This window comes from Hydra vulgaris, chromosome 08 (assembly GCF_038396675.1).
Source record: "Hydra vulgaris chromosome 08, alternate assembly HydraT2T_AEP".
Taxonomy (NCBI): domain Eukaryota; kingdom Metazoa; phylum Cnidaria; class Hydrozoa; order Anthoathecata; family Hydridae; genus Hydra; species Hydra vulgaris.
This window is the reverse complement of record NC_088927.1, coordinates 46914012-46931699: the sequence shown is the minus strand read 5'-3', so window position 1 is coordinate 46931699 and position 17688 is coordinate 46914012. Positions and strand designations below refer to the sequence as shown.

General features: G+C 24.8%; 1 protein-coding gene across 1 annotated transcript in view; it reads right to left on the bottom strand.

The window, feature by feature from the left end:
- Positions 1 to 17688, bottom strand: part of LOC100210280 (WW domain-binding protein 2) — a 33256-nt gene that overhangs the window by 4915 nt on the left and 10653 nt on the right. Inside the window, exons 4-8 of the mRNA XM_065803828.1 lie at positions 17222 to 17282; positions 16691 to 16783; positions 16034 to 16216; positions 8232 to 8254; positions 8042 to 8090 (exon numbers count right to left, since the gene is read on the bottom strand). Coding sequence (XP_065659900.1) covers positions 8042 to 8090; positions 8232 to 8254; positions 16034 to 16216; positions 16691 to 16783; positions 17222 to 17282 — 409 coding nt within the window. The remainder of the gene's footprint in view (positions 1 to 8041; positions 8091 to 8231; positions 8255 to 16033; positions 16217 to 16690; positions 16784 to 17221; positions 17283 to 17688) is intronic.

The window sequence follows — 17688 nt, the reverse complement described above, 5'->3', positions numbered from 1 at the left end:
GATAACTTTAAATGCAATCTTTTCTTTCAGATGGTGTAACTGGTATGTCATTTTTATGTCAAATTAACTCTCTAAAAATGAAAATATAATGAAAAAATGGCATTACGCCCAGTAAATTTGTGTCTCCAGTTTACTGGAGATATTATAAATTTTTTTGGTCCTCAATTTGAGAGTTAGCGCCAAAATTGGCAAATGGTAAATTATTTTATAAAATAATACTAAAGAATATCAATACATTTTATGGAATTTTATTATTAGGAGCTGTATTATATGCATGTAATGTATAATATATTTTTTACATACATATTGTATTAATTACTTGTATTGTATTTATAATTATATTTACCATGTTTACTCTTATACTAATGTGTCAGTTGATATATGCACATTTAATAATAACTGATTTTTATTTATATTTCAGCGTACTTTGTTATGTATTAACACTTGTAAACAATACATTATAGTTGGTAAAGGTTGTAATTAATTTGGTGATAACTAAATTATATTTAAAAATTCACTTTTTACTCTATAAAAAACATTTTCTAGATGACTAAGATAAAGAAAATAACAATGAAGATAAAGTTTCCAGTTTCATTTTCATTTCAGTTTCATTTTCAAAATAACAACAAAGATAAAGTTTGGAGTTTCATTTTCATTTCAGTTTCATTTTCAAAATAACAACAAAGATAAAGTTTCCCGTTTCATTTTCATTCCAGTTTCATTTTCTTGAAAACTGTAAATTTTTTGATTATACTTATTGGATTGTTTTATTTTTTAGCCAGCAGATAAAAAAATGTTTTTAACAAAATTATTCTTTAGTTTGCTGTTTTTATAAAAATGACATTTTTAAATGTTTTTCCTCTTTAGAGTGAAGTGCAAATTTGTAAGATTCAAATTATATAACTACTTTCTTGATATTATTCCATCGTTTACTTTTGGATATGTGGTCTAACCTTCATATAATAGATACAATTAACAGTATTTTTTTTTTTACTTTATTTTTAGACTTTATTTTTTTATGATTTTTTTTTTTGTTGATAAAAAGCTATAAAAATGTTAGAGTAAAAAAAAATATTTTTGAATAAATATTTATCTCATTAGTAAATCATTTCTCATTAGGAAAAAAATTGCAAAATAGACAAAATGTGTCTTCTTGTTGTTAAACACATGTGTTGTCTTTTTTCGGTAAAAGGTTGTTGTTAGACATGTGTTTTTCTTCTTTGTTGTTACACTGCATGACGCACACAACAAAAAAGCTTAATTGTATAAATAAAAATAGATTTATTAGTTTTTTATTCAAAAACTTTTATATTAAACTTCAACTATACCTTGGTAGTTAAAAATTTGCAAGTTCATTTTTATTTTATTTGTTTGTGTTTTAGATAGTAATTGCAACAGTTAGTTCTTTTATTACTCTTTGCCATTTAGAAGGTGTTAATTAGGTGTTATTAGTAGTAGTTGTTATTAATTAGGTGTTATTGGTAGTAGTTGTTAATTAGGTGTTATTGGTAGTAGTTGCTATTAATTAGGTGTTATTGGCAGTAGTTGTTATTAATTAGGTGTTACTGGTAGTAGTTGTTATTAATTAGGTGTTATTGGCAGTAGTTGTTGTTAATTAGGTGTTATTGGTAGTTGTTGTTAATTAGATGTTATTGGTAGTAGTTGTTGCTAATTAGGTGTTATTAGCAGTAGTTGTTGTTAATGGTCATGAAGGGTCACAATGGACCCCTTAAATCATCATCTATATAAATGATTTTACACGTGAAAAAATTAATCATGGAAACGATAAGCAGAAAATACAAAAATTATTTCAGCCATTAATACAATCGCAGACAGTCAAACATTACACAAGATTTGAGTAAGTTGGTTTGAATGAGAAATGAAATGAAAAAATAGAATAACTACATGTCTAATAACAAGAGGTCAAACACATAAAACACAAAAACAACTCACACGCTCTTAACTTAACTTCTTCAAAAATACAATAGCTAACAAATGGAATAGTTTAACAGAAAAGAAAATTAATTCAGATAGTGTGAACATCTTCAGGAAAAAGTTTGATCTTTTAGAAAACACAAAAAAATTTTAAAAAATCAAAATTTTTTTAATTTAAAAGTTCATCATCTATAGTTGTTAGACTCAGAACATAACATTTACCATAGATACATCTTTTACTTTTATTTTATCTTTTACTATTATTGCTATTATATATTAACGTTATGATAAAAGCCAATATGAAATCAACATATCTTGATATTTAGCTAACTTAATAAAGTAAATTTTTTTCCATTAAAACTTGTGCGGTCTTTATGCTACTATTATATTCTTGCGGTGTATAACTCCACCACGTCCCTGGTAGTACCACACTCAACTTGTTTCTCCATGCAGCAGCCTCGTTTGTCGAGGTTCGTGTTTCCGAGTTATAGAGTTGAGAGAGGATTGTAACCACAAAAGTAGCCTCCTCGATTGTAGTGGCCCTCTCGGCCTTGGGGAGGTGAATAATTAAAAAAAAAAAAAACTACAGATAATAATAGTTGCATAATGTCCTAAAAAAAAAGTCGCTCTTAATGAATTTTAATGCTGTAAAAAAAAAAGGCTGTTAAAAAATACCTTTAACTCATTTATTTTTCATTTTACTTTTTCATTTTTTTTAGGCTTAGCAAAGCGTACATTTATTGACTGAATTACTAAAGGATAAGTGCAGCAGTGCATTCCCTTAATACACTAACTAATTTTTATAGGGATAGTCACAGTGAAGTGTAGGGGAAGTGGGAACATAACCACCCCCCTAAACCCTTAGAACAAACCTATATGAAAATAAAATTTTTTTTAGCAATTTATTTCAATAACGGGTGATGCGGAAGTTATTGGACAAAATAAAAACATCAATAACTTATTTATAAATAAAAAAACAAACTATTATTATATTTTTTTTAAATAAAGCATTTATCTTTTAATAAAAATATATTATTTTTTATATGAAAAAACACCACCATCTGCAATTGATCTCAATTTTGCTCTGACGCCTTTCATAAGCCACTGTAAAAAGTTTAAATCAATTTCTTGTAGTTTTAGTTTAATGCGATCAATTAAAACTTGCTCTGTTGAAGCTTGCCAATCTCCCTTGTAAACCTTCTGTGCCAAATGTCCCCAAAAATTTTCAATTAGTCGTGCTTGAGGCACATTTGGGGGATTGGATTCTTTATCAACGTAATAGACATATTGGTCCATCCAATTTAGAGAATCTTTAGAATAATGAGAACTTGCTAAATCTGGCCAAAATAAATTGTTAAAGTCTCCATGATACTTGTGAAAAAATGAAAGAAGTCGTTTTTCTAAACATTCATTAATATGGATTGATGAATTGATAGCTACAGCCTTGGAAGTGCGAAACAATGGCTCGGACATACCACGGTCAGATATGGCTATCCACATTAATAATTTTTTTGGAAACTTCTCTTTTCCTATAAAACGAACACTTTCTGGGCATGTCTTTTTGTTGTTTGTGTAGTATCCAGAATTTCCAGGCATGTTGTCCCCTGCAAAACAAAAGTATTTTTCGTCATCGATGACTAGAAGCGATTTTGTGTTATAGAGTTGGTTAACTAGTTTCCTGCTTCTTTTCTTTGCCTTTATTTGTTGTTCTTTATTGTATTTTGGAGTTTTTTCACGTTTTCTATATTTAATATTAATTTTTTTTAACTGATGACCAATTGTCGATTAATTTACACCGAATTTAATACCTATTTTTCTCTGACTGAGCCCTTTTCGATTGTTGACAAGTCTCGTTAATTCGGCTTTCTTTTCTCTAGTCCAGGATGTCGGACGACCAGGGTGCTTTCTATCAGAAAACGATTGAACAGTTTCAAGTCTTTTTAGGTTATCATATATTGTACTTCGAGCAAATCCTTCCTTTTCAAAATGATTTACGATTTTTTTTGTTTTTTATATTAGGTTTATTTACAAAAAACATTTTTAGTCGCTATCGAAAAGATTCTCGTTCAGCTGCATTTAACCTCATTTTAAATAATTGTGTTTCAAATAATAAAGTTTATATTTTATAGAACGTTTATGCCTACGCATAAAACCACAAAAACTAATTATTATGCTCAAATAATGAAATTAGGATTTGTCCGATAACTTCCGCATCACCCATTAATCACACTAATATGCTTTAAATATTAACTATTAAGAAAAAAATAAAGCGGTTTTTGAAAATGTTATTACACAAAAATTACACTTGGCGAAAAAAAAAGTTGTGCCTTCATTGTAAGACACAACTGCACTCTCACAAAAATTGTTGGAGGTACACTTTCCACGGTACATTTTCTTAACAATTGTCACAGCTCAGTCTATCTGCTGTTTTTAATGCAGATTTGTACTGTGTATCCTATCACCAGATATACAAAAATATAACAAGATAACAGTTTATACTCTTAGCTTTATATTTTAACTAGAGGACAGTTTTTAGAAAAAATACAGTTTGATTGCTTGTTTATTAAGTTATGTTGATATCAAAAATAGTTTTTACTTGATGAAATAATACTGATAACACATATCTTTAATACTAAAATCAAATTGCTTAACCCACAAAAAAAGGTATGAAGAAATATGATATAAATATAATATTTTTATCAAAATAAGCAATATTATGAACAACTTCTCAACACTAAACGCAACTAGCACTTTTATTGACATAAACAAAATGAGGGTAACTATTTAACTAATGCAAGGTTTATTTGTTGCCATACTTGATAATATTTTTCATAAAGAATGTTAAAAAATGAGTTGTGCCTCCATATGCGGTTATTCCCCCACTTCTCCTACATAACTTAATTAAGGGAATGCAGAAATAATGAAAAGTAAAGTTTTTTTTCCTGTTTTTTTGGTTTCTTTTTTTTTTTAAATTTGATTTAAAAATTAAAAAAAAATTTTTTATTATGTTTTTAGAAAACTTTCTTATTTTGACTTCAAAAAACTTGAAAAAAAGACTTTAAAATTTAAAATAAAAATAAAAAGAATGCTTTAACAATCCAAAAGACAGGAATATATTTTTGTAAGAAATGTTTCTTTGACATAAAAAATCCTTGAAGCAATATTTTTTGTGACACCATTGTGGTGACATTTTTATACATCATGTGCTTTTATAAATTTAATTCTGATTTTTGTGTGTGTGCTTTAATGTTTAGTAAGCAATATTAATTTTACACACTATTTTATATTGACTTGTTTTTATTTTTGAAGGTAGAAGCTTTGGAGATTTGTTTTATTGCTTTTTGGCTTTTAATTAATTTATATTTAATTAAAATACTTTATGCTTAATAATTTTAAGATTTAGTTGTTAACAAAGATTATTTTTTTAGTGCAATTGAAAGTTTTCATTTAATTGGTTCAATTCATTTTATTTTTTGTGTTGCTTAAAATAAAATGAAAAATAAAATTGCAAAAAATTATTTTTAGACAAATGATGAAAACTCATGACGATAAGTAAGTTTATAATTCAATTTTATTTTATGTTTAAACATTAATTGCATCTTACGTCTACATACTATTCTATTACTTTTAAATTTTTTTTTACTTTTATTGCTTTAAATAAATTTTCTATTTTAGAAAGGAAGATTACCTTATCTTTTTGTTATGAAAAAATCACCAGAAGTAACTTAGTTACTTCTGGTGATTTTTTAGCAGTGGCTTATTTCTGTAACAATAAAAAACATTTTTATGTTAGTTGATCTAAAGCAACAAATTGGTTAACAAACAAAACATATTTACTTATTATATTTAAGAACTCCTCTACCAAGCAATTATATAAAGAAAAAATACTGGACTTAAAGAAACCTGGGCTTTTTATTCAAACTTCCAGGCATCTGCAACTATAAAATATTCTTGATTCTTACACAACAGTGTTGTTTTTAAGCTTTATTGGTTTTTTAACAATGTTAAAAAAATCCATTCATTTTTCGGAAAGCATAATATAAAATTTGCAATTTTTTGTTTTTGTTTTTTGTGTGCGTATGTATTTGCCAATAAAAAAAAAATTTACAATTTTAATTTATAAAAACAAATATTTACATGACTGGGGCTAGAAGAAGACAATCTTAGTCTTACCACCAAGCCCCAGTTGCTCAAGTGAAGTTTAGCTTACCTAAAGTAAATAACTATTGTTAGATAATCTGAAGATAAGTTTGTGATTAATGAGTAAATCTGTCTGAATAATATTTGCTGACAAAAATATATAAATATGATACAAAGCAGTAAACAAATTATTATTTTAGATAATATTAGTTGAAAGCTAAAAAACTTGCTGTTGAGTTAAAATTTTAAAAAGATTTTGGAATTTTAATTCAGCAATCAAACATCTTTATTCTATACATTTCATTTGCCTGCTGGAATAGTTTACAATAGTTCTGTAAACACAAATTTTAACCAAAAAAAAAATGAACTTGGTTATAGAAGATCTTATATATATATATAAAAATTAAAACAATTTGTTAATAGCATGATGTTAATAGCTAATAGCATAAAGAAAGGGAAGCAACATAAGAGAAGCAAAAAGAAAGAAACATGACAGAAGCAACATAAGAGAAGAAACATAAAAGAAAAAAAATGTAAAAAAAGCATCAAAAGTCTAGGAAGTAAAATACTACAATGCATTGCAATATTAATTTAATTCTTGATTAAAAAAAAAAACATTCTTGAATATAAAAAAAAAAATAACTGTTATACAATTCAAAGCTTGTAAGCTTCAACATAATTTTCTATTGATAAAAATTATTAAAAAAATAAATTTTTAATGATGAAGATTAGATTAATTTTGATTTGAATTTATTTAGATTACGTAAAATAAATAAATTCAATTTTTTTTAAAATAATTTCATGCTTCCTACTTTTAATTTCATTTTTCATCAACAAAAGTTAATTAGAATAATAAAAAGTTTAAAAGCACTTTCCATTTCTTATTAGCAACCATTTTTTATTAGCAACCATTTCTTATTAGCAACCATTTCTTATTAGCAACCATTTCTTATTAGCAACCATTTTTTATTAGCAACCATTTTTTATTAGCAACCATTTCTTATTAGCAATCATTTCTTATTAGCAACCATTTCTTAATAGCAACCATTTCTTATTAGCAACCATTTCTTATTAGCAACCATTTCTTAATAGCAACCATTTCTTATTAGCAACCATTTCTTATTAGCAACCATTTCTTATTAGCAACCATTTCTTATTAGCAACCATTTCTTATTAACAACCATTGTGGCTCATCAACAACTATAAAAGAGATTTTTATTGTCTAGCAAGTATTTGAAGTTTTAAATTTTCTTAGTCTGATGCAATTGATGAGCATTAAAAAAATTTATCTGGAGTCAATTTGATTAATTAAGTGTTTTTCAAGGAGCGCTGTCGATTGGTAAATGGATTGTATTAGAAAAAGATATGATCTATTGTTTTTTTTTTATCCTAGGAACTGTCTATAAGAAAGTTAGCTACAGGTAAATTTCTTGAATTAGAAATGGTAATTTTTCATCTCATTTTTAATAATTGAATAATTAGAAATTGATATAAAAAAACTTGATTTTATCTAGTAAGAGTATATACTGAATTAAACCATGAGACAAACCATGTAATTTCAGATTTATTTAATGTTAAAATAATAACTTCTATTGTTTTTTCCACAGCTTATTTACAGAATTATAGCACAGTTAAAATTAAATTAAATTTTTCACAGTTTGCATATATCAAGGAATCAAAATTCTCTTCAATTTTTTTAAATTAACCATATATATTCCATTGAATGTTTAATCATAAAAAATGACAAATGCAATCTGATACATGTAATCTGATATGATCATAAATGCAATCTGTTTTTTAAATTAAATAAAAGTTACTGATGCCCTTACATATGCCCTATATCATCCGAATGCACTACAATATACCATAAATAAATTAGTTTTTATATTTACACTATTATGGTTTTATATAACATTTTTTAGATCACAAATTTAAAATTTTTTACCAACAAAATAAAATTACTCACAATAAACAGCTTGAGCTTGATTATATGGATATGGTGGTGGAGCTTGTGCCTAAAAATAAAGTAATTGTTGTATCTACAAGCAATTAATTTTCGAAAATGATGATTATCAATATGAATACTTTTTAAACTAAGATTTTATACCAAATCAAACCAGAAATCTAAAAAATACAAAACAAAAAAAAAAACATACCGTTGGAGCATACATAGGCTGACCTAAAAGAAAATAAACATTGCATGAAAACTTAATATGCAAACAACACAAATATACACACACAAAAACACGCATATATATATATATATATATATATATATATATATATATATATATATATATATATATATGTATATATATATATATATATATATATATATATATATATATATATATATATATATATATATATATATATATATATATATATATATATATATAAATATATAAATATATATAAACAGAATCACAATTTTATTTAATAATAAAAAGATTAAAACTTGATCAAAAAAATGAAACACCTAAATACAAATTAAAGTTTAAAAATTTGAAAAGTTGAACTTAAATATGAGAGAAAAATTACATTTTTTCCTTCATTCCTTCCTTTAAAACATGTAAATATTAAAATACTCAGAAAGCTTGCTTATTTAGCTTGCTTATTTGCTTATGTTATAAAATACTCAGGAAGCTTGCTTATAATTTTATGCTATAAAAAGCAACTTTATTAGTTGTACAGTATTTAATTTCATAATTTGTTGCAGGACTTTTTTATTCTATTTATTTAGTTGAAATATTTTATAAGTTAATTTAAACACGTAAGTTTTGCTCTAAATAGAATTCAAAAAAATAGCTTTGGAGAAACATTGCGTATTTGCAGATAATCTAAGGTTTATTAAAACTACAGTTAATTTTTTACAGTTAATTTTTTTTATTCTTAGGTGATATTATTTTTCCAGCTTAAACTGTTTTTAATTTAAACTAATAACATTGAATAGACATTTTAATAGAAACCACACACAAATAAAGTTAGTAGTAAAAAAAAGGATATTAAGATTTTCTATCACATCGATTTGTTTATTCTAATTTTTTTTTTTAAGAATGTTTTCCATCTAACTAAATTGCTTATTTATACATATTTATCACACTTATTTATACATATTTATCGATTTGTATTGATTTACGATATAAATGAACTTAAATGCTTCATATATTTGATCAATTTAGTCTCAGTTAATATTTTCTATCCTTTTTAAAATAATTATTGTTATTTTGCATTTTCGCCTTATTTTTTATAAAATAAAAGTTACATATTTCGTGACAATATATATATATATATATATATATATATATATATATATATATATATATATATATAAATATAAAAGTTACATATTTCATTAGAGCCTTAGATGGGCAAGAGTATTTTGTTATACCTTGTTTTTTTATGTTTTATTATATGTTATTATCTAGAATTAAAAAAGTATTTAATAAAAAATTCACCAACTTCATTAAAAATATCTAAAAAATATTCAAAAAACATAACGAGTAGTACATTAAAGAGTTTAATGTTTCTCACCTGACATGGCATATGTAGAAGCACTAGTGTAACAACCCTTAATATTTTTGGTATATTTACATGACCTATTTCATTTATTGCATTAATTTATCCACAGGCTAATTAAAATAAAGTAATGAAATTTATTGAGTTGTAAAAATAGTGATGTCAACAATTTTTAAACGTAATTTGTTAAAAATTAGTAAACATTCAATGAAATATAAAATCAAGCTTACTTTTTCAACTGTCTTAACTATTGTTAAGACAGTTAAGACTTTTATCTATCACAGTCACTTAATGCTGTTGGACGCCTGAGACTTTCTTTATTCCATATGTATGAGGACTATTAATGTAAATTCTAATACAATCCAATGCTACATCCAATGCTACATCCAATGGCTCTAGCCTGTAACCTAAACTAATTTTCGCTAAGTTAGAGAGAACTTTTTTCTCATCCAGATTTAATGGTACAGCACAACCATTAATAATTAATTTGCTACTTTATACTTAATAAAAAGCCTAAATTAAATTTTTGACAGTTCGCAATAGTTTTCAGTTAAATATTTGTCTGCTTTGTGGTGCTTACATCAAATAAATATTCATATAAATATGGTTTGTAAAAAAAACATTTTTTGTAAAAGTGTCTTATAAATATTTTGCATTAAAAAAAGAATTTTTTTAAATAAAAAATTAGGTAAGGTAAATTTTTTAAATTATCATTATTCCTGTATTGTCTAAGCGTTATCATATAATATTAAAATTGTATATATATATATTAGAAAAAACACGTTTTTAAAAATTTATGAAGAAAACTTTTTTTATAAAGTGACTTTTTTCAGCCGCATATTTTTGATGATTTTTTAACTATTTATTTATGTCATTTCTAATCTATAACTATATATTTATGTTTTTCTAATATTTATTAGAACAAAATAAAATTGTTTGATCGTTAAATTGTTTAAAAATTAAAATATTAGTTTATTTCTATTCAGTTATTACTATTATTTCTATTCAGTTATTGCGTTTAGTTAGAGAATATTTGCAAATTTAATACCTCGATGGTGTTACATTTTTAGTGCTTACTTATTTCTATTATAAATGATATAAATAAAACTTAAAATTAGATATTTTCTGTAAGTAATATTTACAAAAACTTTAATGATTAACATATAATAATGAAAGAAAAAGGTTTAAAGAAAAATTCAATTTAAATTGTTTTGTCGCTCTTTTACTTTAATCTATTTATTTAAAAGTCATTTAAAGTCCTTAAAAACTAACATTGTCGTTAAAAGTTAACATAGCCGTTAAAAGTTAACATTGTCTAAAAAAGAACAATTTAATTTGAAATTTGTAAACTTGTTTTGTCTTTTTGTTTTTTCAGCATTACTTTTTCAGAGTCATACTTTGATAGACTTTTAGGATAAAAGATTTTAATTAGAGATTTCATTATTTAATAAATTCAAATATTTAATACACGTATATTTATATTATATACAGTTATAACTTTTATACTTTTAAATGATTTTAACGATATAAAGTAAACAACAAGTTTAATCATTATTCAAATTTATATAAAAGAACAAACTAGTTTAATTTTTGTGCACTTAATTTAGAGTTTAAAAACTGAAACAAATTTATAATTTTCTAAGAGCGATTAACGATAATTTAACGATATAAATTGATAGCGAATTCAATAACGATAGAACTGTAATAATAATGATAAAAATCAGTTTTTAATTTCGTTTTTTGTTTTATTGCCTTAAAATCATAAGTATCCTTTGAAATTCATTCATTTTAATAAAGATTTTGTGTTACAAGAAAAAGTATTTGTAAAAGAAGCACTAATAGTAAGTGAGTAAACTAAATTAAGCCAAAGTGTGCTTTTTTCAGAATTAGAAGAGAAAATATTATCAATAGTTTTTAATAATTATTTCGGTTTGCAAAAATATTTTATAGCTAACCCATAATGCTATATTCAAAAATGACTTGAATGTACAAAAAAAAAGCAAAATGCGAAAGTTTTTTTCAGAAAAAATGGTGAAGGACAATGCAAAATATTCATCGACTGATAAATAGCCTGACTTGCAGCGAAATGCTGCTACATCGACTGAGGGTTTGGCATGGGGCAGCAATATTTTCATTCATTTTCTTCAATTTTTTTCTTTTTCTGAAAGTTCATATTTAATTAATATAATAAAAGTATGGTAACAATTTTTTACATAAATATGCTATAGTAGATATATACATCCATACATATATATATATATATATATATATATATATATATATATATATATATATATATATATATATATATATATACATATATATATATATATTTATGTATAATGCGGTAGTGGTGTAGTGGTTGAGGTCTCGCTTAGGCAACAGGTTCCAAGTTTTATTCCCACCGCATCCCTGGTCGTACCGCGCTCAACTTGTTTCTCCTTACAGCGGCCTTGTTTGTCAAGGTTCGTATTTTATAGAGTTGAGAGAGGGTTATATCCACAAGTTGCCTCCTCATCTGTAGTGGTCTTCCCAGCCTTGGGGAGGTGAATTACAAAAAAAATATATATATACATGCATATATATATATATATATATATATATATATATATATATATATATATATATATATATATATATATATATATATACATATAACAGCCCTCCGAATTAGGGTTGGCATTTGACAATGCTGACCTAACTGCCAACCTAAAAGTGTTTGAGGTTGGCAAAAAATTGCCAACTTTGTTTCTATGGTTTATGGTAAGACCTTTGAATCAAATTTTTTTTGCAGAGGTAATATGTTTTAAAACATTTATTTTTGACAATTTTTATTTAAAAAAGTGTTTTTAATCTTTTTTTAGCTTTTCAAAAAATTCTAAATTTTTTTCATTCTAAAAATATAATACTTCAAAAAGAAAAAAAATAATGGAGAAAAAATAATGAAACTTAATTCATTAACTAGATCAGATATAAAAAGAAGACAACAACAGCAAAAAAACAAAAATAGTAACATGTTTCCAACAAGGAAACATGTTACTATTTTAAGTTTACTTAAAAGGAAAAAAAGACTCTGAAATAAAGTTTTATGCTCACATTTTGATTTATAAGAATTATTCACATTTTGAATAATTCTTTTTAACAAATTCAAAAAACTTTAAAGTTTTTATTCTAGGAACCTAGTTTCAGAATTAATCTTAATTTTAAAAACTTAATAAAAAAGTAATAACAAAAATAAGAAAAAACTAAAAAAAGTAATAACTGATCACTATTATTTATTTCAAAATACTAAGGGTGTTATAAACTACTAGTGGAATTATACTATACCGGGCCATATTATGAAGTATTGGGTAGAGAGCATTTTATGTATGCAAAGAGCGATTTATTTAATAAATAATTTTACGCTAAAAATGTTTTTGTTTGATAATTAAATCTATAGATATTTTTACACAGTATTTCAATGAGTTAATAAACTTTTAATTTAACGGTATTGTAATGAAGTAGTTAATAGTAAACGACCGGGGCTATGGCCGGGGCTAGGTTTGATAACACATAGCCGCGACCGGGGCCAGGTTCATGACCAGGGCTGGATAAATCCTATAAAAATATTATTTTTAATTAAAATTTATGATATGAGTTATAATTAAAAACAATACTTTTATAGGATCTATCAATTTTAATGCAGCCCCAGCTGGGTTTATGACCGGGGCTGCATTAATATTAATAGATCCTATAAAAGTATTGTTTTTAATTATAACTCATATCATAAATTTTAATTAAAAATAACATTTTTAAAGGATCTATCAATATTTATGCAGCGCTGGTCATAAACCTGGCCCTGGTCGCGACTATGTGTTATCAAACCTAGCCCCAGCCATAGCCCCGGTCATTTACTAGTAGTTAACATTTTAAAAACTGCTCACCATTGTGACAAAAGTTTAACTTGCAAATACATAAAATATGCTAATTATTTACAAGTATAATAAATTCAGATAAAATAAAAAATATACAAAGTTTGAACTTTTAAAAAAACTCACTTTTTTAGCAAAATATTGAAATAATCAAAATATTTAGATAAAAAAAGAAAAACTTGTCTATTGTCTTAATACAACATAAATCAATAAAATGTTAAAGAAAAAAAAAAAAAATTAAAATGTTAGCAAAATAATCTAGTAAGCATGTGAATACTCATTTACTTAATTTTGTAAGTTAAATTTGTTCAGGTATTAGAAATACAACAACAATTGGCAATAAAACATTACTTTAAAAAAACTTTACTTTTAACTAGCTTGACTCTTTATAAATTAGTTCTTTAGTTTCTATATAATAACTGATTTTATCACTAGAGAGACGACTTTAATAAAAGCATCTATGCCTAAAATAAACTAGCCAATAAAAAAAATATATTTCTCATATTTAACCATAAAATGCTTAGGTTTAAATTGAATGACTTTTAATTTTGTTATTATATATTGTTCAAAAAACAGATTTTATTTTTTCACCGGAGTTATCTATCTTTTAAACCCATAAGGGTTTTAATGCATATTTTTAATTAATTTTACTAGAAATAAAATTGTTAACATTAAAGATATGTCAAAGGGTATTTAAAATTGTTTAAATAACACAAGCATTATTAACACATTTCAATAACACAAGTGTTTTTCAATCATTTTGCCAAAAAAAAATAAAATTAAAAAAAAAGAAAAAAAATTTTACTTAAAATTGCTGGTTAAAAAATAACCTATTGCTCAGGTTATTTTCCTATATATATTGTATTGTATTAAAAAAAACTTTAAATATTTTACAATATTTAAAGTTTTTTTTAATACAATACAATATTTAAAGTTTTTTTTCTTTCAATAGTCAAAGTTTTTTTTTCTTACAACCTTTAAAGTTTTTAGTTTTTTAGTTTTTTACTTTCTGACTTTTTAAAATAAAAAAGAATTGCTATAACCTGTTGATACCTATTCACCAAATAAAACAAAATCTTTTTTATTCATTTAGTTATAGACAAAACATGACTGTGTCAAATGCCGAGAAAATAAGCAAATACTTTTTTATATTCTTTTAAAACAAAAATCAAAGTTAGCATTCAATAACATCATTACATAGCTACATTTTAACATTTTTTTGAGTTAATTTTTTAATTAAACTAGTTTTGCAATAATTTAGTAAAATCTGATAGTCCGAAAAAATGGCGATACATATGAAAAGCAAATAAAAAGAGTTTTTGATATCCATGATATCAAAAACTCTGTTACGCAAATACATTAAGCAATTTTTATTCACAACAAGGCCTGCTATATAGGTAGACTTGGTCATGAACTACTATTGTTCTTAACAAAAAAATACCTAATACTAGAGAGTGTTTATCTTAAAAAATTTTTTTAAACTGCACGTATTTGCATACAATAACATATATTTGCATACATTTTTAGGTATTTACACTAAGGGTCTGCGTCTTGAAAAAAAAGTTTTGTTAAACTCATTTTAGTAAGACAAGACAATACCAAGACAAGACAAGACAAGACCATTTCAGTCTTGCCTTGAAAAGTCTTGAATGAATCAAGACCAACGTTAAAAAATAACTAGTAATTCAAGAAATAACAAGACTTTTCTTGGTATTTTTTAAATCAAGACTAGACTAATCAACCAGAAAGATTTCTAAGATGAGCTCACAAATTTAGCCTTGTACTAAGGGGTCATCAATAAAGTACGTCACGCTAATTGGGGGTATAGATTATTATATATTCTTACTTAAATGTGCACGGAACTAAAACATTTTTAATTCCGTGCACATTTAGTTCCGTGCACATTTAAGTAAGAATATATAATAATCTAAATAACTAAATAAATATATAATAACTAAGTTAAATAGACTTGCTCATGCTTTTTTTAATAACATTGCATCTATTTCCGTTCTGTAGCTAGCCAAATTTGAACGCAAAAATTGAATTGTCTCAGAATGTTAATCAGTTCAAGTTAAAACTAAATATTTACATACTGAAAACAGTTCTATGATTTTTTTGTGAAAAAATATGATAAATATTTTGAGAAAAAAACTAATTCCTTTCCAAATTTTTAAAAGAAAAATGCACTTGAAGTCTTGTAATTTAGAAAACAATTTCAAGACTTAACTTTTGGTCTTGAAAAGTCTTGTCAAGTCTTGATTTTCTTGAAATTATTTTTATGTAACAAGACCACTTTGAAAAAGTATTGATATGTCTTGAAACATTTCAAGACTATAATGGAATTGTTTTGGTATTGGTATTGAAATAAATTTTTTACAAGACGCAGACCCTTAATTTACACATTTTTGCATGTATTTAAAAAAAATTATACTTTAGTTGTAAAACTTTATCATTTAATTTAATTTTACTAAAAACCTTGCAAAAAATTTGTCATAAATTTTAAAAACACACTAAAGCAAGTTTCTAACCTCCAGGAGGTGCTGGATACCCATAACCTTGAGGAGGAGGATAATATGCCCCATTTTGCATTGGATCTTGAGGATAAAAGCCAGGTTGAGCATAATATCCTGCAGGTTGGTAGTAACCTTGTTGAGGAACAAATGCAGGTTGAGGCGGAGGTGGTGCCATACCATTCTGACGATAACGAGATGCTATAAACAAAAGTTATTGTATTATATAACATAAATAATCGATTGAACATTAACAACAAACACCAGCAAACATTTTTTCTTCTGCTTTTTTGTCACAAATAATTTTTTAGATGCAACTACTTTGTAAACAAAAAAAAACTTAAATCTGAATAAGCGACCAATAATATTAATATTGAGCATATACTATGTAATTTTGTATTTAGATATTTCATGTGCAACAACAATGACTGTATGCCAATAGTTCATTGCATCAACTTTGCTTTTTAAGATAAAGGAAAAACAGTAGTGATTGAATAAGGAAAAAGTTATTAATATCTATTCCAATTTTAGATACAAAAATTAATGAGAAAACTTGCCATAAAAAAATAAAAAATAAAAAAATAAAGATTATTTATTCTTTAGTTAAAGTCTATTTTGATCTAAACCAACTTTACTAAAATAATGATAAAAACTTTAGTAAAAATTAATTCTCACATTGATTGACTGCTCTTTGAAATTGGTCAGCAAATTCAATAGCACCACCTTTTGGGAATACAATTTTGAAATTAGCATTTCCTTCCCAACCTCCTAAAAAGTAACATTTTAAATCACAAAATAAGATTTGTTTAGCAACAATACCTTTTAAATACAAAGAGATTTAAAAGTAAAAAAGAAAACCTTAAAAATGTAAATTAAACTCAAACCATTTGTTTTTGCAAAATTATTAAAAAAAACAAAAAAAAACAAAAAACAAACAAATTCATAGAAATTCAAGGAATATATGAATTAGCATTTTTAAAAAAGGTGGATTAGCTAAAAAAAAAAGGTGAACTGGATTTTGAAAAAACCCAAACAATTTTTTTTTGCAGAATTATTCAAAAACAAACTAACAACCAAATTCTTAGAAATTCAAGGAATATATGTTAAATTAAAAGGTAGCTCAAAACGTTTTGAGTAAATCTTCTGATTTAAAAAACTTATAAACCTTAAAAACTATTTTAATATATTCATATAACTTCAACAAACCATTTGGTTCAGATTTAACAAATCCTTTTAGGAAGTTTGCTCCAAATATTGGCTGCTTTACCTAAAATAAAAAATTACACTAAATCTTTATCTTCATATTTCTATCCCTAAAAGATTATTACAAAATTAATGGTACAACAAAAAACGTAAACAAAAAGCGTAAATATGAATTAACAGTTAAGTTAGGAGTTATTAGAAATTAAAGAATATTACTAAATTCCTAAAGAGCAAGAAAACAGTTGATAACTTAAAAATTGTAGTTTGTACGAGATGCGAAAATATGAAGACAGAAGAGAGTTCCAACGCATTAATGTGTGCAGAAAAAAACTAGACAAAAGTTTTTAGAGCATGATGGAACAAAAAGAGTAAAAAAATGCACCTTTACTAAACAACAAATCAAATGAGATTTTGTTTTGGTTGATAGATTAAAAGATAATAGCTTTTTTGAGCAACGACTATTAAAGTAT